The 15,869-nt window shown below is 42.3% G+C and overlaps 1 protein-coding gene across 7 annotated transcripts in view; it reads left to right on the top strand.

The window, feature by feature from the left end:
- Nucleotides 1–5,950, top strand: part of LOC101866300 (protein argonaute-4) — a 53,652-nt gene extending 47,702 nt beyond the window's left edge. For 5 of the 7 annotated variants that reach the window (XM_074012407.1, XM_015438484.3, XM_045374751.3 and 2 more), the window contains one exon: nucleotides 1,558–5,950. In XM_074012407.1, coding sequence (XP_073868508.1) covers nucleotides 1,558–1,617 — 60 coding nt within the window. In that variant the 3' untranslated portion in view covers nucleotides 1,618–5,950. The remainder of the gene's footprint in view (nucleotides 1–1,557) is intronic. The other 2 variants (XR_012422704.1, XR_012422703.1) reach the window with 1 other exon arrangement.
- The last annotated feature ends 9,919 nt before the right edge of the window (nucleotides 5,951–15,869 follow it).

The raw sequence follows: 15,869 nt of genomic DNA, 5'->3' as shown, positions 1-15,869 counted from the left end.
AGCTAAACAAGCTCTCTGCATTAATTTTCTTTTCCGAATGACCATCTGTGAAGTGTAGCAGTTTCTGGGCTCTTCCCCAAGTCTGAATTCAGCTGCTAAATAGTAGACATTCCACTGCAAGTCTATTTCTGTAAGGGTTGAAAATACACTATTATGGAACATGTCCAGCTGTGGCTTTGTACCTCCCATTCTGTAATGTGCTTTCATTTATTCGGCATATTTATTAGGTATTGACTGTGTGCCCAGTACTGTACTAGGTGCTAGAAATACTAAGATGAGTAAGACGTATTTCTTGTCCACAGGGATTTTATATTTCAGTACGGGAGACAGTATAGCAAATATACAACTGACAAGTAGCCCAAGTCAGTAGAGATAAAAGTGCAATGGGACACCAGAGGAGAGGCTTTTAGAGAAGAGTTCATAGCTGGATGGCTAGAATTTGGCTCTACAAAAAAGTGAAAAGAATTTTCAGGGCAGAGGGAACAATGGACACAAGGAGAGAAAGCAAGTGACATGTTTGTACAGTAGCAAATTTTCTTTGGCTGGATGATAGTAAAGGGGAACAAGCAGGTAGGAGGCTGCAAAAGTATATTGGAACAAGACTGTTAAATGTAAAATGCTGTTCCTAGGATAGAATAGACAGGACTTAACAGTTAATTGGATATGCGTGTCAGAGGAAAGGGTGAAGTAAAAGATGGCTAAGATTTTGAGCCTAGATGATAAGGATAATAATCACTTAAAGAGAAAGTCAGAAGAGGAATGGGGATTTACAGCTTGTCAAGCCCTTTATATCACATGGTATCCTTAAGTAGTATGTTTAGAAGTTGTTGTTGTTACTCCAAAAGACTAAAGTTCAGAGGAGTTATTATGTGTCCAAGGTTATATAGTTAGTGAGGGGAAGAAAAGAAGAGACTGGTGGCACAATAGCATTTGCTGGGAATCTCCTTCAACTAATGGTTTATTGAGACTTTGTGGTATTATGTGCTAAACACCAAGGATACAGTGGTGAGCAAGGTGGACAAAGTTGCTGCTTTCTTGGAGTTTATATCCCAGTGGGAAAATAAATAATTACCCAAGTAATAATTTAATTTCAATTGTGTTTAGTACCATGAAAGAAAAATATAGGATTCTGTGAAAGCATGTTCCAGGTGGCTCTGACCTGGACCTTAAAGTCAAAGAAGATTTCTGTGGGGAAAAATGGCATTTGACTGAAGCCTAAAGAAATTAGCTAGACATAATGGGCAGTGGAAATCTTTATATGGATACTGTTAAGGATTGTGTCTTTGCAGACATTATATTATTTAATTCTTGCAGCAGCCCATTAAAGAAGTTCAGTTGAGCCAACTGATGTTTAGAAGACCATAACAAATTATTCAAGAAGCTAAAGCTTAAGCCTAAGATATTCTAGAATCTAGTACGGTTTGTGCTATTTGAAATGTGTGAAGTTTGAAGTGGTCTTCTGTTATACCTGTTTTTTGTTTTTGTTGTTGTTGTTGGTTTTTTGTTTGTTTCTTTGTTTGTTTTGCTTTGTTTTGTTTTGTTTTATTCTCTTTACAGTGCGGAAGGCAGTCATGTGTCAGGACAGAGCAACGGCCGGGATCCTCAGGCCTTGGCTAAGGCTGTGCAAATCCACCATGATACCCAGCACACGATGTATTTTGCCTGAGAGTCTCAGAAAAAGAACTCAACCAATTTGGCACCCCATGCAGCCTCAAAATGTTTCAAATGCCTACCGCCTCTAGATCGAGCCAAGTTGACTTCAGGTGGTCTTCTACCAGCAGCTCGGAATAGTTGCACTGAATCTATGCTTTGCAGCACTGTCTGATGCGTCAACAAAATTGAGCCATTTTTTTAAAGTAATAGATACTCATAGATTATCTTTTCTGATGCACTGGACTGAATTTTTACCTCAATGTGCAAAGGCTGATCAGCCTGGACTTTCTAAAGGACTTTACAAGAAGGGTTTCTATGGAATATTTTGCTAGCTGTGGTGTTCACCGCATCCCTCTAGTCTTAGAAAAGAAGATTATTCCTTTTTTCTGTAGTCATTGAGTGGGGTGTATGCATAAGTGGGAGAGAAAAACCAAACAATCTACTTCAGTTCAGTGTAACTATTTAATTGTGTGGGTCCATAGACTTTTTAATGAAGATTTCTGACTTTGCCACTGTAAATGCCTTTAATGAGCATTAATTTTTGAAAGTTTGTTACAGAGTTTTATTAGTTTTACTACTTTATCTTATTGGTCTCTGCAGACTTGTGCTGGTGCAAGTACACGCTGCCAGGCAATTTGCACTATATTTGGCTGCAGATTCAAACAGGCAGTTCTCTTATTTGGTCGACTTTTGTGAATGTGTGACATAAACAGATGTAATGCATGTCACAGTGACAGAGATAACACTGCCATGATAAAAGTACTCATGTTTCCCCCATTTGAAAAAAAAAATTGCTTTTAGTATTTTTCCAAGTTTTCAAAAGTGCCCATTTTATGCTGCTGTGTGGTTTGTTAGATCTAAATGATTTTTAAACTTTTCTCATAGAAACTTAACTTTGGCAATAAACATTTTTTAAGGTCTCTCCTCTTCCTTCCCCAACAATGTAGTTTTCTAGATGAGACTTCGGTATGATTTTATCAGCTATTTCTTATATATCATAATCTGGCAATTTCTGAAACCAATCAGAAAAGACATATATTTCCATGCCTTTTTAAAGAATTATTTTTACCTGTTTTATATTCACAGTTGGTGTCCTGTCACTTTGTTTTAAAATAAGCTAGAACCAGGATGCTTCCTTATTGGAAAGGCTTTGCCAGTCCTTAAGGTACATTGAGTGATGCTGCAACTTGCAAAAATGTACCAGCATTTAAAATTTCTTTTCCTGGGAATCAAGGTAACTCACACGACTACTTGCAGTACAAATTTTTTGCTTCTCTTTCGACCTGAAATGTACTTGGTGGGTTTTCCTTCCTTTTATTAAACTAAAACTGTGTGGAAAAGGTTGATTTTTCTTAATAGACTCTGAATTCCACTCACAGGGAGATGGGATTCCTTTCTCGTCCCAACAAAGGGAGTTGCTCGAAAGCGAGCATCAGTTAAAATGTAGGGGAAAATGTATTCTGTATGTAGTGTAGATAATACTTTGTGAATGGACAACAGTTACATAGTGTCTTGGTAGCTCCAGCCAGTGTTTCCCAGCCCAGAGTTTAATGACTTGTAATTCTCTATCCGGGACATCAGGAGTGAGGGATGGAAAAGGGGATAAAAGGCCTGGAGCCACACTCCATATGGCTGAGGAAGGCGCTAGGGAAAGAGATAGACACAATGGGGTAAAAACAATTTTGCCTCCCCTGCCTGGAAACTGCTGGTGGGGAAATGATGGTGAAGGGTGTTTGCTAGAACTCATGAGACGTTTCAAATCTCGTAAACTAGCCTTCTCAAAATCCCAGCAATATAAAGCACTGTTTTTCTTCAGTCATTTAAATAAACTTGTAAATACATTGAAGTTTACATTTCCATGTGCTGTTGATCAATGGCGCCACCTGTGTTTGCTGATGAGCCTGGTCTCTGAGAGAGAGTTTTATAATGTCGATCGAGGCCTGTTGCTCATTAAGATGAGTGCAGACGTCCTTAATCCCTGCAGATAGTGGGATGAAAAGCAAGTTCTGTAACTGAAGCACAACATAGCCAGGAGTGAAGAGATGGCAGATGTTAATTTCTTAAAATTTTCCTTTTTTTTTTTTTTGCAAATACCTCACTTGGATAATACAAATCAGGACATGTTGGTGAGGGGCTGGCTGCTGCTTTTATTCACACTTGTTCAGGGAGAGCACAGAGAATACCCTTCAGCATGGCCACTCTGGACCCAAGAGGAGGAAAAAACGGAAGCTTTTTTAGGAGAAGGAGGACTCGCAGGAATCCAAGATGTGAAGAACTCTTGGTGGCTGGCTGGCTGGCCAGCGGGCACCACACCTGCACTTGAGTGCCTCGGGCTTGCTTATTAATAATGCACAGAAGAAGCGTCACTTCTCACCATCTCCTGGCATGTATGGAGCAGGGAGCAAGGCCATGTTCCAAAATCCCTGATTAGCTTGTCTTGCTCTACGCTCGACCTCGAACAATACAGCTTGTAAGACCTCAGTCAGTCCTGGCACGCTGGGGTAAATCGGTGTGGTGGTGGAAGAAAAGCCGGGAGGCCTATTTTTATAGAAAATAGTACCACTAAAGGTGCAATGCTGTCATTTTGGACAAAAGGGAAGAAATTTGGAAGAACTGGGATTATTGGCAAAAACTTGCTGAGGGGTGAATCTTGAAGAGCTAATCACTGCAGAACCAGAGTTGCAGCAATATGATTGCGAGCAAGTCTGAATGCATGGTTTTACTTTAACTCGGCTTGACAATTTTAATAGGTAACCCCCTCGGGACTGACTGAGTCGTTACGCATGTGTCAATCAATGGGAGGTGTGCATTCTCTAGAAGTAGTTTTAGGCTGTTTGGTTTGGTTTGGTTTTTGTTTTTTAAATGCAGCCTGTTTAGGCACTGTCATGTGGTGTGAAAGATTTAAATGTAGCAATGCTAAAGAATAATAATTTGGGGATAAGAAGTGGGGACATTGGCCGGGCGTGGTGGCTCACGCCTATAATTCCAGCACTTTGGGAGGCCGAGGTGGGTGGATCACCTGAGGTCGGGAGTTCGAGACCAGCCTGACCAACATGGTGAAACCCCATCTCTACTAAAAATACAAAAAATTAGCCGGGCCTGGTGGTGGATGCCTGTAATCCCAGCTACTCGGGAGGCTGAGGCAGGAGAATCGCTTGAACCCAGGAGGTGGACGGTGCAGTGAGCTATTACTCCAGCCTGGGCAACAAGAGCGAAACTCCGTCTCGAAAAAAAAAAAAAAAATGGGGACATTAAGAGAGTGGTGATGACCCAAATGTTGAACCGATTATGTTTTGGTGGTGGTGTTGTTAGCTGTTGAATCCTGAATGGCTTATAAAGTGAATTAGCTGGCTTAATGCAACCAGCGTTCTGGGCAGCAGAACATATTCATTCTTACTGTAAATTCTATTTGCTGCTTCCAAAGGTGATGATTTTCAAGCAGACATGTTCTATATGGTCTGTGTTTTAGGATCTGGTGCCCAGCCTTCATCAGAGCTTACCTACCTGGCAAAGCTGCCTACCCTTAGAGTGGGAAAATATAATCCACTGTTTAATAAGGCTCACCCTCTCCACCCTGTCCTAACGACCTTTTGTGAATGTGCTGTGATATTTTCTTGCTCAATAGCAAGGTGGTAGCTCTGCTTTCATTTTAAGAAAGTGGAGGCTGAGGGCATTGTATCAATACTGTTTCAACTCCAAGAAGTTTTCCTTGTAAAATTAAAGGAAAGATCTTGTTATTGATTAACCATTTTCTTATGCCTTGCTATTGACATATTCATGCTCTTTCTATGTCTAGTGGCTGAAAATGTTTGCATTTGTTCCTTTGACTAATGGTGTGATTTTTGTTTCTATATTATTAAGCCTGTAATGTTTTAAAATGTATTTTATTAAATTTGGACTGGATGTATGTCTCTAGCAATACGAGGTACTTTCTAAACTATTAAGGGAGGGGTTGTATCCTCATGTTGAGATAAGATGATGGTCGTTTAAATTTTGCAATTTTTTTTTGGCCTGCAGGGATATTTTGTGTTTGTGTGTCCAAAAAGGGAATAAATTGGCATTCTTGTGCCAAAAGTTGTTTTTCCTGTCAATTGTCTAATAAGTATACAGTACACTGTAATGGCAACATACGTGGTTGCTTTTTAAAAACAATTTCCTCTGTATGAGAAATTTTACAAAGAACAGTGGAAAAACTTTGTGTTTTTAACTCTTGGGACTCCCTATTTTTAAAAATTGCTATTTGGTATACAATTATTATGTGTCAATTAAAACTAAAATAAAACTTTTAAAAAAGAAATTGCTATTTGAGAATTTTAGAAGAGCTTTTCAGCAACACTTCACATATGAAAACTTTTACAAGATTGATCGGAGTTCTGGATATGGCTCTTAATGGGAAGATCTATTTAAGCAATGCTTGAGAAGAATCTGCAGTCTCCAGAGGGCAGTGTGGCCACACACTTTATAAGACTTAAGTTCTCCAGAGGAGAAGCTGCTCCAATTCATCCAACCTAGGGCTATCCAGTCTCATCTTTAGAAAAATTCTCACCAGCAAAGCCCTTTTGCTAAGTCATGGCAGGGACAATTCCTTAGGGAATTTATAGTTTGCCAGAGGAGAAAGTTCTACATATAACTCTACTAGAAGGCAGTTGCTTTTTCCATCTGTATACTATCTCCATATTTATCAGTTATCAAACATTTATCATGAACTGGGTACATGCTATGCTCTGCCTAGGTGCTAGGAACACAGAAGAGTGAAAACTTAATTATTCAAAGAATTCATTCTAATTTGGCATGAGATGGAGGAAGAGGCAGCGAGATTAACACTGGGTGCCTACTATCTGTCAGTCACTTTATTTATTTATTTATTTATTTATTTATTTATTTATTTATTTATTTATTGAGTATAGAGTCTTGCTCTGCCGCCCAGGCTGGAGCGCAGTGGTGCGATCTCAGCTCACTGCAAGCTCCGCTTCCCGGGTTCACACCATTCTCCTGCCTCAGCCTCCCGAGTAGCTGAGACTACAGGCACCCGCCACCTTGCCCGGCTAATTTTTTTGTATTTTTAGTAGAGACGGGGTTTCACCATGTTAGCCAGGATGGTCTCAATCTCCTAACCTCGTGATCCGCCCGCCTTGGCCTCCCAAAGTGCTGGAATTATAGGCGTGAGCCACCATGCCTGGCTTATTTTTTAAATTATTTTTTATTTAGTTTTTTAAGACAGGGTCTCACTCTGTCACCCAGGCTGGAGTGCAGTAACAGGATCATAGCTCCCTGCAGCCTTGACCTCCCAGGCTCAAGCAATCCTGCCACCTCAGCCTGCTGAATAGCAGGAACTACAGGAAGTGCACATCACCATGCCCTGCTAATTTCTGTATTTCTGTAGAGATGGTGTTTTGCCATGTTGTCCAGGCTGGTCTCAAACTCCTGGACTCAAGCCATCCTCCCACCTTGGCCTCTCAAAATGCTGGGATTACAGGTGTGAGCCACTGCACCGGGTCTGTCAGTCACTTTCTATTGATATCTTCATCCCAGCAACAGAGCGTTCCTGGGCACTGTATCAATACTGCTTCAAGAATTTTTCCGGCCGGGTGCGGTGGGTGTGCCACCACGCCCAGCTAATTTTTGTATTTTTAGTAGAGACGGGCTTTCAGCATGTTGGCCAGGCTGGTCTCAAACTCCAGACCTCAGGTGATCCGCCCACCTCAGCCTCCCCACGTGCTGGGATTACAGGCATGAGCCACCGCACCCGGTCAGAAACCTCATTATTTTGTATGATTCAGGTATGTCCAAATGGCCTTATTCCCACCTCACCCCCCACCACTTGTGTCATGCTCATGTCCATCCCTGAATTTCTGGGGGATGTGTTACATCAGTCAGGAATGGCTTGCGGGCCCACTCCTGTTAGGGGGATGGTGGCCAGTAAGTAGGGGAATGACAGACTGATCAGCACCATCACAAGGCATGTGTCCCTTTTGTTTCTCTGTTTCTTTTTCTCTGTCTCTTGCCTCTGATTTCTTCTGTGTTGACTATTCTCCAAAGCTAGTGGCAAGTCTTGTTTTTTTTTTCTTTGACAGAGTCTTGCTCTTTTGTCCAGGCTGAAGTTCAGTGGTATCATATCATAGCTCACTGAACCTCAAACTCCTGGGCTCAAGCGATCCTCATGCTTCAGTCTCCTGAGTAGCAGGGACTACAGGAGTGTGCCACCATCCCCAGCTAGTTTAAAAAATAATAATTTGTAGAGATGTAGTCTTACTATGTTGCTCAGGCTGACATTTTTTTAAGAGATGAGATCATGCTATGTTGTCCAGGTTGGCCTCGAACTCCTGGCCTCAAATGATTCCCCATCCTCAGCCTTCTAAGTAGCTGGGATTATAGGTGCGAGCCACCACGCCCAGCCAGTGGCAAGTCTTTAAAGAGAAGAGGGACAAAATCAGGGGTAGATGGGTTGGAAGAAAACTAGCAACTATATTACAAATTGAAGAAGGAAGAAAATAAATTTAGTTTAACAAACATTTCTGGAGTTTCTATGACATGCTAGGAAATACAAAGATGAAAGACAGAAGTTAAAAAAAAAAGATCATGGGGCCGGGCACGGTGGCTCAAGCCTGTAATCCCAGCACTTTGGGAGGCCGAGGCGGGCGGATCACAAGGTCAGGAGATCGAGAACATCCTGGCTAACACGGTGAAACCCCGTCTCTACTAAAAACACAAAAAACTAGCCGGGCGAGGTGGCGGGCGCCTGTAGACCCAGCTACTCGGGAGGCTGAGGCAGGAGAATGGCGTGAACCCAGGAGGCGGAGCTTGCAGTGAGCCGAGATCCAGCCACTGCACTCCAGCCTGGGCGGCAGAGCGAGACTCCGTCTCAAAAAACAAACAAACAAACAAACAAACAAAAAAAAGATCATGATATGTTTGAATTACAAGTAATCTTAGTAATTTTTGATTATAAGGGATGAAGGAGGAATTGGACGCAAGGCAGGCACCAAGTCCTGACAGGACAGGACAGAAGTTAAATGGCATTTCATGGAGTTTAGAGTTTATCACATAGGTACAGGGGAATAACAGACTCTAATCTGTTAATTTTGCCAGCAGTATTGTGACTAGGTTGAAGCTGAAGTTCTGCTAAAGAGAAGTTCAATTTTTATTGCAATAGCCAAGCAAAAGATGATAAGGCTTGAATCTGAGCAGTGATACTGCCGTTGAAAGAAGGAATGAACACATGAGGTAGTCAGAAAATAGAAAACGCAGAACTTGGCGACAAAATGGATACAGAGAGTGAGGGAAGGAGGCAGACTCATTAGAAGGGCTCTCAGATTTCTGGCTTGGGCAGCTGGGTAAAAAATAGTGCCACTGAGAGAATGAACAGAGAAGAAGATTTTTAGGAAGGAGGAAGGTGGTAAGTTCAGTGTTGTACAAGCTGGAGATGAGAGCTGGTGCCTATGGACTGGAGAAAGAGACTGGGAGCCGTAAATACACAGGTGGTAATTAAAACCATTCAAATCTGTGCCCAGAAAGATCACGCAGGCCAAGAAGAGATGAAAAACTTAGAGTCCTGGGGGACACAAATATTTAAAGGGTAGACAGAGGAAGAGAGATGTCCAAGGGAAATAAAACATGAATGGCCCTGCACAGTGGCTCACGCCTGTAATCCCAGCACTTTGGGAGGCCGAGGTGGGTGGATCACGAGGTCAGGAGTTCAAGACCAACCTGACCAGCACGGTGAGAACCCATCTCTACTACAAATACAAAAATCAGCTGGGCGTGGTGGCAGGCGCCTATAATCCCAGCTACTCAGGAGGCTGAGGCGGGAGAATCATTTGAACCCAGGAGGTGGAGGTTGCAGTGAGCTGAGATTGCGCCACTGCACTCCAGCCTGGGCAACAGAGGGAGACTCTGTCTCACAAAGCAAAGAAATAAAACCCATGGACAAATGGATACGAGAGAACAAGTTGTCTTAGAAATCAAGGGAAAAGAGCATTTCATCAAGTATGTACAGGATGGACTATGTAGGAGTTAGCTGTGTGACACTGGGCAAGTTAACCTCTCTTAGACTCAAGTTTTCTTATTCATAAAATGGAGATAGTACTAGTACTTACATCCCAGAGTTGGAAAGATTAAATGCAATCATATACATAAAGGCTTGGAAACACATATACATAAGCTACAAAGAAGAAGGAAGTGGCTAACTATCCAATTGTGATCTAAAAAGACAAAATCTGAAGTTTCCATTGGAATTTGCAGCAAGGAAGTTATAGGTGACCCTGGTGAAAGCAATATCTGTGGCTGGAGAAGGCAGAAGGTTGACTATAGAGATCTGAAGACCCTGTAGTACTATAGTTGGTAGGTTGGATATAAAGGGAAATAATGAATTCTGATATTAGCTGGGGTAGGAAATGATTCGTTTTTCAGAATGGGAGAGATTGAGCACATTTACGCACTAGGGAAGGAGTCAGTAAAGAGGGACAAATTGGAAATACTGGAAAGAGAAAAGACGCACAATAGAGGACAAACTTGAAGGAAGTTGGAGGGAATGAGATCTGATGTACAAGTGGAAAAAAACTAGAAGAGGAAAGAGTGCGAGAAGACTCTACTGTATTGCCTTTTCTAATTTTTTTGACGTATGTGTATAGTAAAATATTTAGATCTTAAGTGTGGAGCCCAACTTTTTGCAAAGCAGAGACATCCATGCAACTTCCACCCAGATTTAAAAACAGAAGCCCTCCGGGACCCCTTCTGAGTCACTACCTGAACCTGTTCTGGTCAAAGATAACCACTATCTTTTTTTAAAACAGTTTTTTGAGGTGTCATTGATATAGAAAAGCTGCACATATCTAATGTTACAATTTAATGGGTTTGAGCATATGCATCACCATAATCAAACATATCCACTGTCTTGACCTGGGTGTGATGGCACAAATCTGTAGTCCCAGCTACTTGGGAGGCTGAAGTAGGAGGATCTCTTAAGGTCAGGAGGTCAACGCTGCAGTGAACTGTGATGACACCTGTGAACAACCACTGCACTCCAACCTGGGCAACAGAGTGAGACCTTGTCTATTAAACAACAACAACAACAACAAACAAACAAAAAAGACCGGATGCAGTGGCTCACGCCTATAATTCCAGCACTTTGGAAAGCCTAGGTGGGTGGATTCCTTGAGCTCAGGAATTTGAGACCAGCAAGGGGAATGTGGCAAGACCCCGTCTCCACAAAAAAATTTAAAAATTAGCCAATTATGATGGTGCATACCTGTAGTCCTAGCTACTCTGGAGGCTGAGGTGGAAGGATCAATTGAGCTGGGAGGTCAAGGCTGTGCATCAAACAAACAAGAACAAAAACCATAAAACACTATCTTGATTTGTCACACCACAAGTAGTGTTGCTTGTTTTGAATTTATATAAATAGAATCTTTTGTTTCTGGCTTCTTTTGCTCAATTTTATGTTTATGAGATTCAACCATGTGGTATATAACAGAGATGTATTCCTTTTTGTTGCTATATGGTATTCCATTATATGAATAGACCACAATCCATTAACCAGACTTTGGCACTGTGGTTGTTTCCATGTTTTGGCTATTGTGAATAACGCTAGTTTCCATGTTTTGGCTATTGTGAATAATGCTCCTATGAACATGGGTGTACAAACATTTCTTCAAAGCCGCTTTTCAATTTCTTTAAGGCATATACTCAAAATTGCTGGCTCATATGGTAATTCTAGGTTTAATTTTTGAGGAACTGCCATACTGTTCTCTATAGCAGCTACACCAGTTTACGTTCTTACCAGCATGTGGGGTAGCTTGGGTTCCAATTTCTCCACATTCTCACCAATGCTTGTTATTTTCTGTTGTTTTTATTTTTCAATAATAACCATCCTAATGAATGTGAAATGGTATCTCATTGTGGTTTTGACTCTCATTTTTCTAATTGTTAGTGATATTGAGCATAATTTAGTGTGATTACTGGCCATTTGTGTGTTTTCTTTGGAGAAATGTCTATTCAAGTCTTTTGCCTGTTTTTGTTTGCTTTTTGTTTTGTTTTGTTTTGTTTTTGAGATGGGATCTCTCTCTGTCTCCCAGGTTGGAGTGCGATGCTCTGATTATAGCTCACTGGAGCCTCAACCTCTTGAGATCAAGAGATTCTCCTGCCACAGCATCCCAAGTATTTGGGACTACAGGTGCACGTCGCCACATCCAGCTAATAATTTTTTTTTATTTTTTGTACAGATGGGGGTCTCACTATGTTGCCCAAGCTTGTCTCGAACTCCTGGGCTCAAGTGATTGTCTCACTTAGGTCTCCTAAAGTGTCAGGATTACAGGCATGAGCCACTATGCCCGGCAACATTAACATTCCTTAATCTCTGAAGGACAATTTCGATAAGTAATATTGTTTGATGACTTTTTCTTTCAGCACTTTGAAGATGTTATTCTGTTGTCTTTCCACTTCTACTGTCCTATTGGAAATTGAACTATCAGCTCCTTGGAAGGTCCTTTCCCTTTTTCCTATGGTAATTTTTAGTATCTTCTTTTTGTCTATGATTTGCAACACTTTTACTATAATAGGCCTGAGGATTTTTGTATTATCCTTCTGAGGACTTTGTCTCATTCACCTTTGTGAAACCAACACACAGTGTCTGGCATACAGTAGGTGCTCTTTAATGTATGGTAAACAAATGAAATCCAGAGGCTCCCACAGATATTTAAAGAAGCAATACTCAGACTTCTCTCTGCTCTAAACCTTGCTGTCCTGGTAATACTGTCTCATTTATCCCCGAGCTCCAGGCCTTGTGATCTCTTTCCTTGCCCTGCCTCCTGGTCCCTGCATTGGCATTTGGGCTTGGTTTGTCTTGTGTTTAGTTTTCTTCCTCCAACTGCCTTCAGAGTCTCGGTGTCCCATATGATATTAACCCTCCAACCCCAAGTGTGTGTCAGTGTGTGGGGGAGAGAATTCATACATTAAGAGTAATGAAGAGTTTTAAAATTCATGTTAAAAAAGATCCCAAACGCGGCCGGGCGCGGTGGCTCAAGCCTGTAATCCCAGCACTTTGGGAGGCCGAGACGGGCGGATCACGAGGTCAGGGGATCGAGACCATCCTGGCTAACACGGTGAAACCCCGTCTCTACTAAAAAGTACAAAAAACTAGCCGGGCGAGGTGGCGGGCGCCTGTAGTCCCAGCTACTCGGGAGGCTGAGGCAGGAGAATGGCGTAAACCCAGGAGGCGGAGCTTGCAGTGAGCCGAGATCGCGCCACTGCACTCCAGCCTGGGCGACAGAGCAGGACTCCGTCTCAAAAAAAAAAAAAAAAAAAAAAAGATCCCAAACGCAATGACAATTTATTTTACGTATTACCTTTCAATACATAACATTTTATATAGTTGTAACGTTAATATATTTAGGATTTTATATTCTGATATTTGCATTAACTGCCACATAATGAGCAGTCATTGTTTTTCAAGATAAATCATGTGGTCATAATTTATTTGGCAAGCATTTACTGAACATCTATGTCCTGCCTGACCCTGTGGTAGGCACTGGGGCTACAAAGATAAATAATACATGGTTTTCTTCATGCTTTTGAGACTTACATGTTTAGTGGGAGAAAGAGGATGAGGAAGAGGAAGGCTATGTCAACAAAGGACACCAGCAAAGTGTTTTATATTGCACCACAGGAAGTACAGGAAGGGACACATGGGAGGGAATGTTAGGAAGTTGTCATGAAGGCAGGAAGACATGACCTGAGTTTTGAAATACAAGTGGATTTCACTAGTCAGATGGAGATGTTGACGTTATAGGGCATTAATAAATCATATCCTCTTATCTGTTCCAGTTCAGAACAAATTGAAAAGTAAATACCAAAAAGTTGGAGGAGGCCGGGCGTGGTGGCTCAAGCCTGTAATCCCAGCACTTTGGGAGGCCGAGATGGGCGGATCACGAGGTCAGGAGATCGAGACCATCTTGGCTAACACAGTGAAACCCCGTCTCTACTAAAAAATACAAAAAACTAGCCGGGCGAGGTGGCGGCGCCTGTAGTCCCAGCTACTCGGGAGGCTGAGGCAGGAGAGTGGCGTAAACCTGGGAGGCGGAGCTTGCAGTGAGCTGAGATCTGGCCACTGCACTCCAGCCTGGGCGACAGAGCGAGACTCTGTCTCAAAGAAAAAAAAAAAAAAAGTTGGAGGAAGGGCCGGGCATGGTGGCTCACACCTGTAATCCCAGCACTTTGGGAGGCCGAGGCGGGAGGATCATTTGAGGTCAGGAGTTCAAGACCAGCCTGGCCAATATGGTGAAACTCCATCTCTACTAAAAATGCAAAAATTAGCCGGGTGTGGTGGTGCACACCTATAGTCCCAGCTACTCAGGAGAACGAAGAAAGAGAATCACTTGAACCTGGGAGGCAGAGGTTGTAGTGAGTTGAGATCATATCACTGCACTCCAGCCTGGGCAACAAGAGACTCCACTTCAGAAAAAAAAAAGAAAAAAGAAAACCTGGGAGCGGTGGCTCAACTTGTAATTCCAGCACTTTGGGAGGCCGAGGCGGGCGGAACACCTGAGATCAGGAGTTTGAGACTAGCCTGGCCAACACAGTGAAACTCTGTCTCTACTAAAAGTACAAAAAAGCCGGGTGTAGTGGTGCACAGTGCACACCTGTAGTCCCAGCTACTTGGGAGGCTGAGGCAGAACCTCTTGAATCTGGGAATTGGAGGTTGCAATGAGTTGAGATTGTGCCACTGCACTCCAGCCTGGGTGACAAGAGTGAAACTTTGTCTCAAAAAAAAAAAAAAATTGTTGGCTGACGAGCAAGGTGTTAGCTTACTTGCTAATAAGACTTAGATAAGAGGGCATGGTTAGAAGTGAGGATAGGCCAGGTGTGGTGGCTCATGCCTGTAGCCCAACACTTTGAGAGGCTGAGGCGGGCGGATCACGAGGTCAGGAGTTCGAGACCAGCCTGGCCAACACAGTGAAACCCCGTCTGTACTAAAACTACAAAAATTAGCTGGGTGTGGTAGCGGTCGCCTGTAATCCCAGCTACTCGGGAGGCTGAGGCAGGAGAATTGCTTGAACCCAGGAGGCAGAGGTTGCAGAGAGCCAAGATTGCGCCACTGCACTCCAGCCTGAGTGACAAAGCACGACTCCATCCTGAAAAAAAAAAAGTGCAGGCAAATGGTAATGCTAGTATTCTTCTTTATTTCACGTGCTTTGCCTACCTACCTAGTCACAGTAAGTGCAGGACAACCTTGGCTTTCCACACAGTGAAGGTGCCTGCTTCTCTAAGCCTACTGACTAAGCACGGTAGGATAAAACTGAAAACAAAACAAAACAAAACAAAAAACAAACATTGAACATAGCACCAGCCAGCTGTGGTGGCTCACGCTTGTAATCTTGGTACTTTGAGAGGCCAAGGCAGTTGGATCACTTGAGCTCAGGAGTTTAAGACCAGCCTGAGCAACACGATGAAACCCCATCTCTACAAAAAAAAAAAAAGAAAAAGAAAAAGAAAAACAATAGGCATGGCGTGCTCTTGTAGTCCCAGCTACTCAGGAGGCTGAGGTGGAAGGATCACCTGAGCCCAGGAGGTGGAGGCTGAAGTCACAATTGTGCCACTGCACTTGAGCCTGGGCAACAGAGAGAGATTATCTCAAAAAAAAAAAAAAAAAGAAAGAAAGAAAGAAGAAAGAAAATAGCACCAAAATGTAAAATACTTAGGGATAAGTTTGAAAAAAAAAAAAAAGTGCAAGATCTATACATTGAAAACCAGAAAATATTACTGAGAGAACTGAAAGACAACCTACCCAAATGGAAAAATACACTATGTCCATGGATGAAAAGACTTAATATTGTTAAGGTGCTATTTGTCCCCAAATTGATTTGTAGATCTAACACAATCGTAATCAAAAGTCAGCTGGCTTTTTTTTTTTAATAGAAATTTATGGTAGATTCTAAAATGTATATGGGAATGAAAAGGACCTAGAATAGACACACACACACACATGCTTTAGAAAGAAAAACATAAAAACATAGTTGGTTAACTTACACTACCTGTGGAGGGCAGATTCTAAGATGGCCCCATGACCACCTATTGCTTCTAACCAATAGAATATGGTGAAGGTGATGGGATGCCATTTGTGATTGCACTAAGTTATAAAAGACTCTCTTGCTAGCAGATCCACTCTAGAGTCTCTTCCTCTTCTCCTTTCTGGCCATGTTGAGGAAGCTCATGTAGCAAGG

The sequence above is a fragment of the Macaca fascicularis genome, chromosome 1 (assembly GCF_037993035.2).
Source record: "Macaca fascicularis isolate 582-1 chromosome 1, T2T-MFA8v1.1".
NCBI lineage: Eukaryota > Metazoa > Chordata > Mammalia > Primates > Cercopithecidae > Macaca > Macaca fascicularis.
Note: the sequence above shows the minus strand (reverse complement) of the source record. Positions and strands in the feature narration are given on the sequence as shown.